The sequence below is a fragment of the Salvelinus sp. IW2-2015 genome, linkage group LG36 (genome assembly GCF_002910315.2).
Source record: "Salvelinus sp. IW2-2015 linkage group LG36, ASM291031v2, whole genome shotgun sequence".
Lineage (NCBI taxonomy): Eukaryota > Metazoa > Chordata > Actinopteri > Salmoniformes > Salmonidae > Salvelinus > Salvelinus sp. IW2-2015.
This window is the reverse complement of record NC_036875.1, coordinates 6,302,985-6,320,682: the sequence shown is the minus strand read 5'-3', so window position 1 is coordinate 6,320,682 and position 17,698 is coordinate 6,302,985. Positions and strand designations below refer to the sequence as shown.

Sequence of the window (17,698 nt, the reverse complement as noted above, 5' to 3'; positions counted from 1 at the left end):
CTGCAAATTGAGAAATCATGTGACTAAACTGAATAAACAGAATAAACTACACTATGAAACAAAGATAAATGACATAAAGAATGATATTAAAACACTTTGGAGCACCTTAAATGAAATTTGGGAGAAAAAGGCAAACTCAGCTCTATCATTCATTGAATCAGATGGCTCGTTCATCACAACACCCACTGATATTGCCAACTACTTAAAGGATTTTTTTAATTGACAAGATTACCAAACTTAGACATGACATGCCAGCAACAAACGCTGACACTACACATCCAAGGATTATTGATAAAAGTATGAAAGCCAAGCATTGTAATTTTGAATTCTGTAAAGTGAGTGTGGAAGAGGTGTTAATAATAATAAATAATTGTTGTCTATCAACAATGACAAGCCCCCTGGGTCTGACAACTTGGATGGAAAATAGTGGATGATATTGCCACATCTATTTGCCATATCTTCAATTTAAGCCTACTAGAAAGAGTGTGCCCTCAGGCCTGGAGGGAAGCAAAAGTCATTCCGCTACCTAAGAATAGTAAAACCCCATTTACTGGCTCAAATAGCCGACCAATCAGCCTGTTACCAAACCTTGGTAAAGTTTGGGGATTAATTGTGCTTGACCAGATACAATGCTATTTTACAGTAAACAAATTGACAACAGACATCAGCATGCGTATAGGGAAGGACATTCAACAAGCACAGCACTTACACAAATGACTGATGATTGGCTAAGAGAAATTGATGATAAAATGATTGTGGGGCTGTCTTGTTAGACTTCAGTGCGGCTTTTGACATTATTGATCATAGTCTGCTGCTGGAAAAATGTATTTTATGGCTTTACACCCCCTGCTAAGAGTTACCTGTCTAACAGAACACAGAATGTGTTCTTTAATGGAAGCCTCTCCAACATAATCCAGGGAGAATCAGGAATTCCCAATGGCAGCTGTCTAGGCCCCTTTCCTTTTTAAAACTTTACTAACGATATGCCACTGGCAAATATTTCTAAAACAAAAAGCATTGTATTTGGRACAAATCATTCACTAAACCCTAAACCTCAACTAAGTATTATAATAAATATTGTGGAAATTGAGCAAGTTGAGGTCACTAAACTACTTGGAGTAACTCTGGGTTGTAAACTGTCATGGTCAAAACATATTGATACAGCAGTAGCTAAGATGGAGAGAAGTMTGTCTATAATAAAGCTGCTCTACCTTCTTAACAACACTATCAACAAGGCAGGTCCTACAGGCCCTACATTTGTCACACCTARACTACTGTTCAGTCGTGTGGTCAGGTGCCACAAAAAGGGAAAATTGCAATTGGCTCATAACAGGGCAGCACRTCTGGCCCTTGGATGTACACAGAGAGCTAAGATTAATAATATGCATCTTTCCTGGCTCAAAGTGGAGGAGAGATTGWCKTCGTCACTACTTGTATTGACATGTTGAATGCACTGASMTGTCTGTTTTGAACAACTGGTTCACAGCTCGGACACCCATGCTTACTCCACAAGACACGCCACTTGAGGTCTCTTCACAGTCTTCAAGTCCAGAACAGACTATGGGAGGCTCACAGTACTGCATAGAGCCGTGACTACATGGAACTCTATTTCASATCAAGTAACTGACGCAAGCAGTAAAATTACAGTTTATGGAAAAAATACAGCTTATGGAACAGCGGGGACTGTGAAGCAACACAAACATAGGCACAGACACATGCATACACACACGATAACATAAGCACTATACACACATGGTTTTTGTATTGTAGATATGTATTGTAGATACTAGCTCAAATCGGTCTTGTGTAGCAAAATTTTAAATTGTGTTTTTTACATTGGATAAAAGTAGAGACTATGAGCTACAAAATGGTGTATCATACACTACTATAATGTATGAAATGTATAAAACACTATGTAAACATTGTTAAAGTGACTTTGCTTTTGAGTGTAGTATGCCTTTATGCCCTTGGCTCCTTTAAGGAGCATATCAGGCCATTGACAAATGTCTTCAATTTCMCTCGGTACTGGGCAAGTTTTTCCTTGTTGCAGAAGTTGAAGCACCAGGTATGCAACCGGACCAATCCCTCTGCCACCAACTGGCTCATTCATCCCTTCTCTTTTCCATTGTTATTTATTTACCAGTTATTTACTTCAACCAGGAAAGTTGATTTCGAGCACTTGTTCTTAACCTGGGGTTAAGCTGACCTGATTCTTCAGGAAGAGCAAAATAAGGTTCACAAAGAAGGTTGAAAACCACTGGTTTACAACAGCAACCCGGGGAAGAGTTTACAATGGAAAAGAGAAGGGATGAATGAGCCAGTTGGTGGCAGGGGATGATTCGGTGGCTCCCTGTGGAAAATAAAAATTATCTATTTGAATCATTCAGACCAAGGGATCTGTGTGTTTCGAAGGTCTGTTAAAATAGTGATGTCATCGTAATTCCAAGCTGATGTTGCTCCGATGGTCTTTGACATACTGTAGTTCAGAGGTGCTGCTCAGTGCTTAGCTGAGGGCCGCCACATCGCCTGCTGATTTGACCCTGTTGKCACTTGATTGATCAGTCAATATCATTGATTGGCCAGAATCAGACCTCTGGCCTCCACATCTAAATCATTGACTGGGAACCAACGGAGGTTCTTCAAATACAATGAAGGGAATGACAAACTATTTTATCAAATCACAAATCATGACAAACTGTCAACTGTAGTTTCAAACGGGCAAATTTTCACTTTGTCTCCCATTGACATCAATGCATGACTTAGGTAGAATCAAGCCAAATTCCTCATTGTTCTCATTTGTTCTCCTTGCGTCCCCAGGTCCGAAAGGCAAGCAGTTGGAGGGGACAGAGTGCCCCTTACACGTGGTTCACCCACCCACCGGCGAGGAGTTTGCCCTGGGCTGTGGAGTGTGCAGGAACGCCCATAGCTTCTAAAAACACCCAGGTCTGAAAACTGAGAGACACGTACCGAACACTTCTCCTACTGGGACTGCAGGATGTTGGCTGCAGCCTGAGCCCAGCCTGTCAAGTATCTCCTCGTGTTGGCTTTCATGTTGTCAGATGGCCCTGGACACTGGATCAGGCTTTCTACCTTACCCAAGAGTCCCAAGTTGTGCTCTTCTACCTACCAACCAGAGTCTTCGAGGCAACTACAAAACACACAAAGAGAGTTGTCTCTCTATGTGCATTCCAGAGGAAACTCTAATATAATAATGAAACTTGTGTCCTGTTTGCATGTGGCCGTTGTAACCCCTTGGCTTCCATAGAAGTTGCACACCTCCCGATCACTGAAGTGTAACAATGTATTGAATATAGTTTTTTTTGCTTAAGGCAATTAGGATGAACTTGGGATATATACATGAAAAAAGATGAGACGGGCTGTAATTTCCAGCTTCCTAACAATGAATTCAAAATATTGTTGTATGTCAACAGACTTTTTTGTAATCCTGTACATTATTATTATGTCGAGTGCATCATGGGTTGACAGACCAAAAACATTAAGTGAATAATTCTGATAAGGTGGTGAAAAAGACTTAAGAATATGGTTTGGAGCAAAATAGTGTGCAGTTGATCTAATCTTGTATATAATGATGTATTCTGAAGTTGCTGCTCTACACTTCAATTTTGTTTGATATTCTGGTTTATGTTTTGAGCCAGAACTTTTAATGAAGTGCAATACTGGGTGTGCCTCCTATCTTGCAGCTGTTTATCCTATGGAATGTATGTCAATAAAAGCCACTGTACATTTTTATACGGCGATAAACAGTCGTATTCCCCCAATTCAAAATGTCAGATCACTTCTGTTCTCTGAAAATGATAAGGAGCCCAGCGTCTGCAGTGTATGAAGGTCGATTGATGTGAACACTTTTTTCTGCTCCACAATCAGAAAAATTACGCTGCGGTAAAACCCTTTTTTCTGTGTTTCTTTTTAACAACTCAGAAGGTGAGTATCCTGTAGGCTACCATTCTATTGTAAATGTGCGGTAACTCAACGTGTTGGGGGGCCAGTCTTCAGAACCAAATGGTAAAAAGAATTGTGAATCCGTGATGCTTTTCCATCAGTAGGAGGCAGGGGGGACATGGGGGTCTGGGTATGGGGGTCTGAGAAAAAACAAACAGCTGTTATAAAAGCGTATTACTTGTAATATCTGTGGTGAATGGATTTGAATGGAAATAAACCAGGTTCTCTGTTTCGCAAGGTACATTTAAGAGGATGGGTGTGTTTTATTCACTTGGTTTTACCACACCAATGCAACTAACGAAATAATTGTATCCTGCTGATACAGTCAACACCATATGTATTTGGAAAGTCAAGCAAATACTTTTTAATTTGGATCTATACTTTGGGGCGGCAGGTAGCTTAGTGATTAGAGCGCTGGGCCAGTAACCGAAAGGTTGCTGGATCGAATCCCTGAGCTGACAAGGTAAAAATKTGTCATTCTGCCCCTGAACAAGGCAGTTAACCCACTGTTCCCCGGCAGGCCGTCATTGTAAATAAGAATTTGTTCTTAATTGACTTGCCTAGCAAAATAAAGGTTCAATATTTTTTTTTTTAAATAMTCCTGCACTTTGAGATCAAATGTTTCATTTGAGGTGACACTACAGACCATCTGTCACCTTTTAAATGAGGGTATTTTCATTCATATCTGTAGACCAAAGTTTAGTATTTAATCCCATATTCCTTGTACGCAATGACTAACCACATCAAGCTTGTAACTCGACAAACTCGTTGAATGMATTTGTAGTGTGTTTTGGGTTAAGTTTTGCCCAATAATAACTGGAGTAAGTTCTTTCTGAGTAGTAACGTGTTTTGGAACACTACTAAATTAATCCTGATAATGCCATGATTAAGAAAAATCATGAATGAATCAGAATAGTGCTGAATGAGAAGGTTAGAAGTTACAGCAAACCATTCCAACCTCACCAATAATGGAAGCTTAGGGGATTTGTACCTCTGGAAGTGTTCAGAAACATCTTTCATACTTACAATTAAACTGACTCCATGCATTAGTCACCATTCAGTTCCTGTTGGGCAAAAATAAAAGGTGACTACTACGGTCACCTAATATGAAACATTCAGTCTTTAGAAAGAGTTTCAGGCTTGGTTTTGGAAAAATGAGCTAGAATTTGTAGTTTTTCTAAGTGCCTCCCATTTTGGCTGTAGTGTTTTCATGCTTGTGGATGAGAGCGTGTTCTTTGTTTATCTCCGGTAAAGACAATAACGATTCTGGTGAACCAGGAAATGAGTTCAAAGAGTAGAACATCATTAGATATAGTCTCAAATATTTTTTAAAGAGCAACTGGGCTGGCAGGTTGGATTAATTTCTCCTTTTCTCTGGCCCACACTCCAGTACAATAGGTGGCGGTAATGCACCATACCGTTGGATGCCAACAGCGAATAAATCCCACCGAAGAAGAGGAAGCCATTTCATACAGTATCACCCACAATGCACCCTTACTGTCACAACAACACGTCGCCATTTCACGGATTGGGGGGACAGCTGAAACTCCCGCAAAATAATTTACATCACCGGAGATATAGCACAACACACGAACATTATCTAAAAGAAAACTGTAAATGTGGCGATATTTGGCTCGGGTGAATGTGCCGGCCGGGGTTGAAGTTGCCAGTGATCGGATTTTTTCACCTCAACAGCTAGCCAGCTGCCAAGTGTAAACATAAGGTAAGAGGATGGGTCAAATATAATTTGATTGTCTTTGACGTTTGGGTTAGTTATCTAACGTTACCAATAACTTGACTAGCTCGTAAAGTGCTGACAGTTAGTTAACTAACTAACTTAGGTTAACATTGGCACAGCAAACTTGGCCAGACAGTATCCTCATGCGTGGAAGGATGCTAACTAGCTAGCTATGAACTTCTAAGTAGTTGTCAAATAACTTTATTGTAAAGGCTAGYTAACTAACTTATCTAGCTTGCGTTAGGTTCCTCATCATTGTATAGTCCTAGTTTGTAGTTCATGTTGCAGTTGCCCTTCTAGCTCCAATGGCTGTATATGGCCCCTGGCACCATAGTAGGCAGTGCAAACCCGTTTTGGTGATATCTGGTATGTCATCAAAATAAATCGATCATAACTTTTTTCCTGATTTTAAGAACAATACCACTGGAATTAATGTTGAGTTATATTTATATTCCTAAAATGTAAGTTGAAAATTATGCTAACAGTAGTAAATGTTTATAAATAGCCCAATGCCAATATGCAGAAACAGTTTGATATATTGAACATCTAAACATAAAATGTCGTTTTTACACATGCATATAAATCAGCTTAACAGTCCCTCGCCCCGAACCAGGGACACTCTGCACACATCAACAACAGCCACCCTCGAAGCATCGGACAGCCTGCAGAACTGTTAGCTACATTTTGAAATGTTGCATTTTAATATGGGGGTCAACCAAAACAGAAAGAGAAACGCAAAACAGTTTTTTCAGTCACTCACATCGATTAACACATTGTAATCAATTGCGCAGGTTGCACCTCCTAACACCGCTCCAAAACTACACGGAATCTGTGAATAATGTGTACATCACTGGTTAGAGGACACTTTTGTTAATTACTTCCATCTGTCACACTAAAATCAATAGAACAGGGAGCAAACAGGCGTATTTTCCCACCAGAGATGTTTCCATCAAATTGACTTGTTGCAGATAAAGATGATGTAGTGAACATAAAAATATATTTTGCGGTGGAATATACACTGGAGTTGCTTGCCAAGATTGATTGTTCTAGTTACTAGCTAGCTAACACCACAGATGTGGTGACCTAGTTACAGTTTTTACTTAAATCTGAGAACGGCTGTCTAGCAATAGTCAACAACCAACTTCACAGACCTTGAAGAATTTCTTAAATAATGTGTAAATAATGTACAATTCAGGTGTGGAAGGCTCTTAATCGTTGCCAAAGGTGGTTCTAACATGTATTGACGCATGGTTGTGAATACTTATGGGAATGAGATTTCTGTTTAATTTTCAATAMATTTGCACACAAAAAACAACATGTTTTCACTTTGTCATTATGGGGTATTGTGTCGATGGGTGAGGCAATATATTTAATCCATTTTTAATTCCGGATGTAACACAACAAAATGTGTAGTAAGTAAAGAGGTATGAATACTTTCTGAAGGCACTGTATGTGACCTGTTAGCAATGATTATGATAACTTACCCTTTCATCTGTGGTGCTAGCTAGCTGGCTATATAAACATGGTGCTAAGATATCAGATGGGAGTTAATAACCAACGTAGCTAGCTAATGTTAGCTGTTAAACCATTTTCGGCAACGAGCCATCTAACTTGTGGTGTAACCACATGGTTTCTTAACCTCTTTGATATATTGTAAGCTATTTACTTGTGTACAATATCTGACCAGCCGCAATCGTATCCATCAGAGACTCCAGTTATAGACTGCTTTCTCTGCTACGGCACGGCAAGTGGTACCGGAGCGTCAAGTCAAGGACCAAAAGGCTCCTCAACAACTTCTACCCCCAAGCCGTAAGACTGCTGAACAATTACTAAAATCGCCACCGGCCTATTTACATTGATTCCCCCCTTCTTTTTGTACACTGCTGCTACTCGCTATTTATTATCTATGCATAGTCACTTCACCCCTACCTACATGTACAAATTACCTCAAATAACCTCTACCCCCGCACACTGACTCGGTACCGGTACCCCCTGTATATAGCCTCGTTATTCTTCTTATTTTTTACTTTAGTCTATTTGGTAAATATTTTCTTAACCAACAGTGCAGTTCAAGAAGAGTTAAGGGCTTGTAAGCATTTCACGGTAAGGTCTACGCGCATGTGACAAATAAAGTTTGATTTGAAATTGACAGTTGATTGTCGGTTTAGATGATGTCGTAATAGGGAAAGAAGGGAGTGTTTTTAAAATGCCGTAACAAAGTTTTGCAATAGGCTTAACAACCTAAGAATCTTGCTGCATGTTTATTGACCAAGAAAGCTGTAGTGTGTGTGTGCTTGCGTTCTCACTTCTCAAACTATGGTCAGATTTGAGTCATTGACAGAATGTGCATCGTCGTTAAATCTGTTTTCCTTGTTCGATATTATGTACATTTGTGGCTTGGTAGTAAACCGCAGCCAGCAAGTGATATAAGCGATGGAGAGATATGTGAAAGGGAGCGGAGTTACAGCCTCACTCTATCCAATCGTAGCAGTAGGATCAACCGCCCATTTCTTGACAGATGGCTGAAATAGCCAATTGAGTCGTTTTGAATTTCATCTGGGCAGCGAGTTGTTTTTTCCAGATCACAGAAAATGACATACTGTTTTCCTAAGAATCCATGATCACAAATCATGACGTTACTTTGGACCATTTGCATTGAATAGTTATTTTATATTCTAAAACTAACAGCAGTGCTTATGATGTCCTTCCATACAGGCGTGACATGCTGGAGTGATACTTCTTTGCAAATGTTGTTGATCAGTAGGTTAATATAAACCAATTGTTTGTCATCTGTAGCACCACAGACTCCACTGGTCAGCCAAAATAAGCTCAATAACTCAATGCATGCACACACTCCTATTGAATATGATTTCACCTGTATTGTGATTAGGCCTATGCCATCTTAATTTACTCAGTTAAAAGGATTACTGTTATTTAGTTTGGTTAAAAAAAATCTAATTATTTTGTTTTAAAGTTGATGCATTAGAGCTGTAATGTGTAACTTTTTGAGCGGCTTGACGAAATAAATATGAGTTATACATCTGTCATTCTCGATGAAAGTACGTCTCTAAGAAGCGTTAGCTCTGTTTCTGTGCTTCCCGTTTATTTCTAGCTTAAACAGGTGGATTTTTATGGGGGTTTGTATTAGGCTGCAGAAATTGACTCGAGGGTTTATGCATTCAGGAATTATTCATATGACTTATTCCACATGTTGGTGTTACAGCCTAAATTCAACATTTATTAAATATTTATTTTTATCGCCCATCTACACACAGAGACAAAGCAAGAACATGGTTTTAGACATTTTTGAAAATTAAATACAGAAATATCAAATTTACATAAGTATTCACACCCCTGAGTCAATACTTTGTAAAGAGCACCTTTGGCAGCGGTTACAGCTGAGAGTCTTTCTGGGTAAGTCTCTTAACTTCTAGTTCCTCCAAACCCGGATCCGGAGCACCCCCCACAGTAAAAAAGCTGACTAGCATAGCCTAGCATAGCGTACAAGTAAATACTAGCATCTAAATATCATTAAATCCAAGTCAAGACACCAGATGAAAGATACACTTCTTAATCCAGCCATCATTTCTGATTTTTAAAATGTTTTACAGGGAAGACACAATATGTAAATCTATTAGCTAACCACGTTAGCAAAAGACACCACATTTTTTTCTCCACCAGTTTTTACTCCTCAGTAGCTATCACTAATTCGACTAAATAAAGATATATATAGCCACTAACCAAGAAACAACTTCATAAGATGACAGTCTGATAACATATTTATGGTATAGCATCTGTTTTTCTAGAAAAATGTGCATTTTTCAGGTATAAATCATAGTTTACCATTGCAGCCACTATCACAAAACTCACCAAAGCGACTAGAATAACTACAGAGAGCAACGTGTATTACCTAATTACTCATCATAAAACATTTCTTAAAATACACAGCGTACAGCAATTGAAAGACACAGATCTTGTGAATCCAGACAATATTTCAGATTTTCTAAGTGTTTTACAGCGAAAACACAATATATCGTTATATTAGCATACCACATGAGCTAACATCACCCCAGCATTGATTCAAGGCAAAAAGAGCGATAACGTTATCACCACCAAAATATATTAATTTTTTCACTAACCTTCTCAGAATTCTTCAGATGACAGTCCTGTAACATCATATTACACAATGCATATAGAGTTTGTTCGAAAATGTGCATATTTAGCATCACAAATCGTGGTTATGCAATGTAATCAGTCAAAACATGGCATGCATTCTGGCCGGCGCCATCTTGGAAAGGCACCTAAGTTTACGATTATTTATCGATTAGATTGACAAAAAAAATACAGGTTGGACAGCTAATGAAAGATGCATTAGTTATTAATGCAACCGCTGAGTTAGATTTTTTAAATTAACGTTACTAGACATACAGTGTGCGTTACAGCCAGACTAGTGCCGCAATAATGGCTGACAAATGCGTTTACATTTTTCCACATAAATACGGAATAAAATCATAAATAGCTCTTACTTTTGGACAAGCTTCCATCAGAATCTTGGGCAAGTTGTCCTTTGTCCAAAAAATCGTTGCTTTGTTGTAAAACGTCCTCTTCAACTTCGGAACTAGCAGCTAACAATAGCTACGTGGCACACACATGTCCAAATCCTCAAAGCGCAATACTACGAAAATTCCGAAAATAGCAATATACTCGCATAAACTGATATAAATCGGTTTAAAATAACTTCGTTATGATGTTTCTAACACTTATATCGAATTAAATCACAGACGGATATATCTTATGCCGATAACGAGAGCTTTTGAGCATGCCATTCTGATGTCCTCTCTTGCGCCTTGACGAGCGTCCAAAAGAACGGACATGTCACTCCATGGCCTTTTATAAACTCTGAGAAATACGTAGAGACTCCATTCCACTTCTCATTGGTTACTGACATCCAGGGGAAGGCGGGTGCAGTTCATTTCGACCCATAGGGCACACCCAGAGCTTTAAACTGTCTGAGAACAGAGCCTAGATTTCTGACCTTCGCATGTCCTGTCATGATTTTCGCTGTAGAAAGGTTCTGGTTCACCCACAGACATAATTCAAACGGTTTAGAAACTAGAGATGGTTTTCTATCCAATAGTAATAATAATATGCATATTGTACGAGCAGAATTGAGTACGAGGCAGTTTAATTTGGAAATGTAAAAAAATAAATAGTGCTAACAGCTCCCCCTATTGACAAAAGGTTAGAGCTTTCTACACCTGGATTGTGCAACATTTGTCCATTTTATTATTTTTAAATTTTTTACAGCTTTGGCCAGTTGGTGGTTGTATCATTGCTCGACAACCATTTTCAGGTCTTGCCATATATTTTCAGGTGCACTGAATAAAATATAAACAACATGCAACAATTTAAAAGATTTTACTGAGCTACAGCTCATATAAGGAAATCAATCAACTGAAATAAATGTATCAGGCCCTAATCAATGGATTTAATACAGTTCTGCATCTGTTGGCCACAGATACCTTAAAAATGTACTGGCTTCATGGTATGGGTATGCTTGTAATTGTTAAGGGCTGGGGAGGTTTTCAGGATAAAAAATAAATGGAATGGAGCTAAGCACAGGCAAAGTCCTAGAGGAAAACCTGGTTCAGTCTTCTTTCCACCAGACACAGAAATGAATTTACCACCGGCTCTGACACTCGTGCGGTGTGGCAGGTCTTGCAAACTATTACGGACTACAAAGGGAAACCTAGCTGCGAGCCTACCAGACAGGCTAGATGCCTTTTATGCTCGCTTCGAGGCAAACAACACTGAAGCATGCATGAGAGCACCAGCTGTTCCGGAGGACTGTGTGATCACGCTCTCCGTAGCCAATGTGAGCACGACCTTTAAACAGGTCAACACTTACAAGGCTGCAGTGCCAGACAGATTACCAGGATGTGTACTCTGAGCATGCAGGGACCAACTGGCACGTTTACATTTTCAACCTCTCCCTGACCGATTCTGTAGACCACCATAGTCTCTGTGCCCAAAAAAGCAAAGGTAACCTGCCTAAATGACTACGTTGGTAGCCATGAAGTACTTTGAAAAGCTAATCAAGGCTCACATCAATACCATCATCCCGGAAACGCTAGACCCACTCCAATTCGCATACCGCCCCAACAGATCCACAGATGACGCAATCTCAATAACACTCCACACTGCTCTTTCCCTCCTGGACAAAAGGACAACCTTTTGTGAGAATGCTGTTCATTGACTACAGCTCAGTGTTCAACACCATAGTGCCAACAAAGCTCACAGCAACTGGATCCTGGATTTTCTGACGGGCCGCGCCTAGGTGGTACGGGTAGGCAACAACACATCTGCCATGCTGATCCTCAACACGGGGCCCCTCAGAGGTGTGTGCTTAGTCCTCTTCTGTACTCCTTGTTCACCCACAACTGCGTGGCCAAGCAAAACTCCAACACTATCATCTTTGCTGACGACACAACGGTGGTAGGCCTGACCACTGACAACGATGAGACAGCTTATAGGGAGGGGGTCAGAGACCTGGCAGTATGGTGCCAGGACAACAACCTCTCCCTCAACATGAGCAAGACAGAGATGATTGTGGACTACAGGAAAAGGCGGGCAGATTTAACATGGGTCCCGATATCCTAAAAGTTCTACAGCTGCAACATTAAGAGCATCCTGTTGCATCACCGCCTGGTATGGAAACTGCTCGGCATCCGACCGTAAGGCACTACAGAGGGTAGTGCTTACGGCCCAATACACCATTGGTGCCAAGCTTCCTGCCACCCAGTCATAGACTGTTCTCTCTGCTACCGTACAGCAAGCGGTACTGGAGTCCAGGTCCAAAAGGCTTCTTAACAGCTTCTACCCCCAAGCCATAAGACGGCTGAACAATTAATCAAATGGCCCCCGTATATACCCTTTTTTCATATTCTTTTTTACTTCAGTTTATTTAGTAAATATTTTCTTTGTTGGTTAAGGATTGTTGGTTAAGGGCTTGTAAGTAAGCAGTTAACGGTACGTGACAAATAAAAATCTGATTTGATTACCTAAAACACAAGCCAAATTTACACTGGAGTTGCTTACCCAGAAGACAGTGAATGTTCCCGAGTGGACGAGTTACAGTTTAGTGTTAAATCTACACTGAACAAAAATATAAACTCAACATGTAAAGTGTTGGTCCCATGTTTCATGCTGAAATAAAATATCCCAGAAATGTACCATACGCACAAAAAAACTCTCATATTTTGTTTACAACTTTGTTAACATCCCTGTTAGTGAGCATTTCTCCTCGCCAAGATAATCCATCCACCTGACCGGTGTGGCATTTGAAGATGCTGATTAAACAGCATGATCATTACACAGGTTCACCTTGTGCAGAGGACAATAAAAAGCCACTCTAAAATGTGCAGTTTTGTCACACAACACAATGCCATAGATGTATAACATTTTGAGGGAGCATGCAATTGGCATACTGACTGCAAGAATGTCCACTAGAGCTCTTGCCAGAGAATTCAAAGTTAATTTTTCTACCATAAGCYGCCTCCAATGTGTTTTTAGAGAATTTGGCAGTAGGTCCAACCAGCCTCAACCGTAGACCACGTGCAACCACGCCAGCCCAGTACCTCCACATCCGGCTTCTTCACCTGTGGGATTTTCTGAGACTAGCCACCTGGACAGTTGATGAAATTGACAAGTATTTCTGTCTGTAATAAAGCCCTTTTGTGGGGGGAAAAATATGCTGTCCCAGGCTGCACCCCTGTCCAGTCATGTAAAATCTATAAACTAGGGCCTAATTTATTTATTTCTATTGACTAAATAATTGAAATTGTTGCATGTTGTCTTTTTGTATTTTTGGTTAATTAGATATGGCAAAATAATAAAATAGCGCTCTAGACTAGTGTCCAAACTGGAACTTTTGACGTTCCTACCCATGCCTAACTAATATAATGTTAACGGTGAAAATGTTTGTTATGGATTTTATGTATAATGACTAAATTATGTATACATTTAAAAGTAATGATAGGACTGTAACTAACAGAATTCTACCCTGTCTGATGAAGAATGTTTATACATAGGCAAAGAGGAAGTGTTAACAGACAACTTGTGACCACTGTGAAACTAACAACAGGAAAGATGTCTCGTCCCCATCCAGGGAGGGGAGAAACCGTTGGGATTGTAGTAGATTGTGTAACATGTTGTAGCATATGATAAGCAATGTAGGCATAGGAAAAGACTTAAAACAGCATTGTCATTGTCTGAGAGGAGGAGGGACATTTATGATGAAATGAGAGGTATATAAACCAATGTATATGGTATTATGAGCAGAGCTCTCGAGAATAAACGCTATTGATTAATTTGGTCGCTGGTCTCTGTCCATTTTATGCAAATAAGAACCTTACAAATTCTTAGAAACGGACAGAGTTTTTTAATTGAATTGGTTAACAAACACATAGGAATGAAATTCCTCTAACAATGTTGTATGCCAGGAATGCAGTTATTAGTTCCAATTAGGCAATGAAATAAGACACCTTTTAGTATTGTTACCTGGCTGTTATTCTTCTATAATTATGGCATTGTATGCTGTGATTTTAATGTACGAAATCCCGTGTTTAATAAACTAATTGCCAGCAGGCCAATGATTTGCGATGTATTATTCCCACCAAACCTCGTTGTGTGTCTCCCCCTATAGGATGAAGAGGGTGAAAGGAGATGAGGACGCYTGCAGCTCTTCCAGCGAGGGCCCAACCGAGTCCTGCAAGAAGGTGCGGAAGCTACAGCCAAGCAAAGAGAAGCACCAAGAGGAGGAGGAGGAAGAAGAGACTGATGTAGATCTCTGCGAGTTTGGCTTCGACTGGGCACTGCTCCCTCAGGAGATCCTGCTCAACATCTTTCAATTCCTGCCTCTTCTGGACCGGGCGTACGCCTCGCAAGTGTGCCGCGGCTGGAACCAAGCTTTCCACATGCCCGAGCTATGGAGGTGCTTTGAGTTTGAGCTGAACCAGCCTGCCAGTTCTTACCTGAAGGCGACACACCCAGACCTAATCAAACAGATCATCAAGAGGCATTTGAACCACCTGCAGTATGTCAGCTTCAAAGTGAGTGGGAAAGACAATTCAGTGTTTCCCCTTTGTCCATTAATCGTTGCAGCCACTCCAATTTTTATATTTTCGGGATAGTAAAACGTTTTCAGTATAAACTTAGACGAATAAAACAAGATATAAAGTTTGTAGAAAAGAGAACGGAGCTATATATTTTTTAAATAAGATAATCTTTGAGAACTAACAATAACCAAAATAAAAGGGAGAATCTAAAAAAGAAATTAATGGCATGGGGCCCCGATTCATGTTATGTTTAGGTCACACAGATAGCATAAGAACACGGCCTAAACCATAGGAAATTAGCTTTAAACTGCACAATTTCTGTCATGCGCATTGCAAAATGCTTCGAAACAGGAAAATTGGTCTGCGACCAAGAAGAGTGCCTCTAAAATTCTTGTTGGAGACAGTGCCATTGTCCATGCGGACTATTTACGTCAACTTTGCCATCGCTGCTGAAAAGAAATTGAGGGGAATCTGCAATTGTTTGTTTATGATTAAGAATGGTATGCGAAATCAAGATTTAATTTTATGATTGGCATCAGAGGTCAAGTGTTGGGTGAGCAAAAATATAAATGCAACAATTTCAAAAATGTTTGCCCTAAAGTTCATATAAGGTAATCAGTCAATTGAAATAAATTCATTAGTCCTTATAATAGAGAAATTAACATTTTGAATTCTCTGGTGGACATTCCTGCAGTCAGCATGCCACKCTCCCTCACCTTGAGACATCTGTGGCGTTGGTGACAAAACTGCACATTTTAGAGTGGTCTTTTGTCCCCAGCACAAGATGCAACTGTGTAATGATCATACTGTTTAATCAGCTTCTTGATATGCCACACCTGTCAGGTGGATGGATTATCTTGGCAAAGTAGAAATGCTCACTAACAGAGATGTAAACAAATATCTGAGATCTTTTATTTCAGCTCATGAAACATGGGACCAACATTTTGCATTTATATTTTTATGTATATATTGTTTGTTTTTTACCTCCTAGGTGGACAGCAGCACGGAATCTGCAGAGGCAGCCTGTGACATTCTCTCCCAGCTGGTGAACTGTTCACTAAAGACACTAGGGCTCATCTCCACGGCCAGACCCAGCTTCATGGAGTTGCCCAAGGTAGCTTACACTCAGGCTGTTGGAATCAGAGCCATAGATTGGCCTTACAGTGCATTCGGAAAGTATTCAGACCCCATGACTTTTTCGACAGCAATCTACACACACTACCSAATAATGACAAAGTGAAAACAGGTTTTTAGAAATGTTTGCAAATGTATTACTTATAAAAAACAAACCTTATTTCAAGTATTCATACCCTTTGCTATGATAGAATTGAGCTCAGGTGCATCCTGTTTCCATTGATCATCCTTGAGATGTTTCTCCAACTTGGTTGGAGTCTACCTGTGGTAAATTAAATTGATTTGGACATGATTTGGAAAGGCACACACCTGTCTATATAAGCTGCATGTCTAAGCAAAAAACAAGCCATGAGGTCGAAGGAATTGTCCGTAGAGCTCCGTGACAGGATCGTGTCAAGGCACAGATCTGGGGAAGGGTACAAAAAAATGTCTGCAGCATTGAAGGTCCCCAAGAACACAGTGACCTCCATCATTCTTAAATGGAAGGAGTTTGGAACCAAGACTCTTCATAGAGCTGGCCGCCTGGCCAAACTGAGCAATCGGGGAGAAGGGTCTTGGTCAGGGAGGTGACCAAGAACCAAATGGCCACTCTGACAGAGCTCCAGAGTTTCTCTGTGTTGAGATGGGACAACCTTCTAGAAGGACAACCATCTCTGCAGCACTCCACCAATCAGGCCTTTTAAGGTAGAGTGGCCAGACAGAAGCCACTCCTCAGTAAAAGGCACATGACAGCCCACTTGGAGTTTTCCCAAAAGGCACCTAAAGGATTCTTAGACCATGAGAAACACGATTCTCTGGTCTGATGAAACCAAGAACTCTTTGGCCTGAATGCCAAGTGTCATGTCTGGAGGAAACCTGGCGCCATCCCTACGGAGCATGGTGGTGGCAGCATCATGCTGTGGGGATGTTTTTCAGTGGCAGGGACTGGGAGACTAGTCAGGATCGAGGGAAAGATTAACAGAGAAAAGTACAGAGATCCTTGATGAAAACCTGCTCAGAACTTCAGACTGGGGCGAAGGTTTACCTTCCAACAGGACAACAACCCTAAGCACACAGCCAAGACAATGCAGGAGTGGCTTCAGGACAAGCCTCAGCTGTCCTTAAGTGTGCCAGCCAGAGTCCGGACTTGACCCCGATTGAACATCTCTGGAGAGACCTGAAAATAGCTGTGCAGAGCTTGTGAGGATCTGCAGAGAAGAATGGGAGGAACTCCCCAAATACAGGTGTGCCAAGCTTATAGTGTCACACCCAAGAAGACTCAAGGTTTAAATCGCTGCCAACTTTTTACTGAGTAAAAAGGGCCTGAATACTTATGTAAATGTCATATTTCCGTTTGATTTAATTTTATACATTTGCAAAAATGTATAACCTGTTTTTGCTTTGTCATTGTGGGGTATTTTGTGTAGATTGATGGGGGGGGGGGCAATTTAATCCAATTTAGAATAAGGCTGCAACAAAATGTGGAAAAAGTCAAGGGGGTCTGAATATTTTCTGAATGCACTGTATATTTAAGGAAACTGTCCTCCATGTTGGTACCTAATGTTCCATGACAATGGTTGGCATTCTAATGTGTAATCTCGATTGTGAATACAATTCTATAACTAGGATTTGATTGTCCATTAGCTTTTGGCTCCCGTTTTTTTTAAAGTCAAAATTCCACCGTTTACACTGAGCCTGTAATTACACAGTGGAGCGGTGGGCAGCCAGTTCAACMTGAACACATTCTCCATTCATTCTTTCAAGGCAATTC

General features: G+C 40.4%; 2 protein-coding genes across 3 annotated transcripts in view; both read left to right on the top strand.

Annotated features, from left to right (window-relative positions):
* The window catches only part of LOC111959629 (MYC binding protein 2), a 236,902-nt gene extending 233,123 nt beyond the window's left edge, over positions 1-3,779 (top strand). The window contains 1 exon segment of the mRNA XM_023981339.2: positions 2,818-3,779. Coding sequence (XP_023837107.1) covers positions 2,818-2,933 — 116 coding nt within the window. The 3' untranslated portion in view covers positions 2,934-3,779.
* A 1,679-nt stretch (positions 3,780-5,458) lies between these two features.
* Positions 5,459-17,698, top strand: part of fbxl3a (F-box and leucine-rich repeat protein 3a) — a 299,930-nt gene continuing 287,690 nt past the window's right edge. For both annotated transcript variants that reach the window (XR_011474993.1, XM_023981762.2), the window contains exons 1-3: positions 5,459-5,683; positions 14,403-14,808; positions 15,806-15,928. Coding sequence is in view for 1 of the 2 variants with exons in the window: in XM_023981762.2 (XP_023837530.1) it covers positions 14,404-14,808; positions 15,806-15,928 (528 nt within the window). In the remaining variant the exon portion in view is untranslated. The remainder of the gene's footprint in view (positions 5,684-14,402; positions 14,809-15,805; positions 15,929-17,698) is intronic.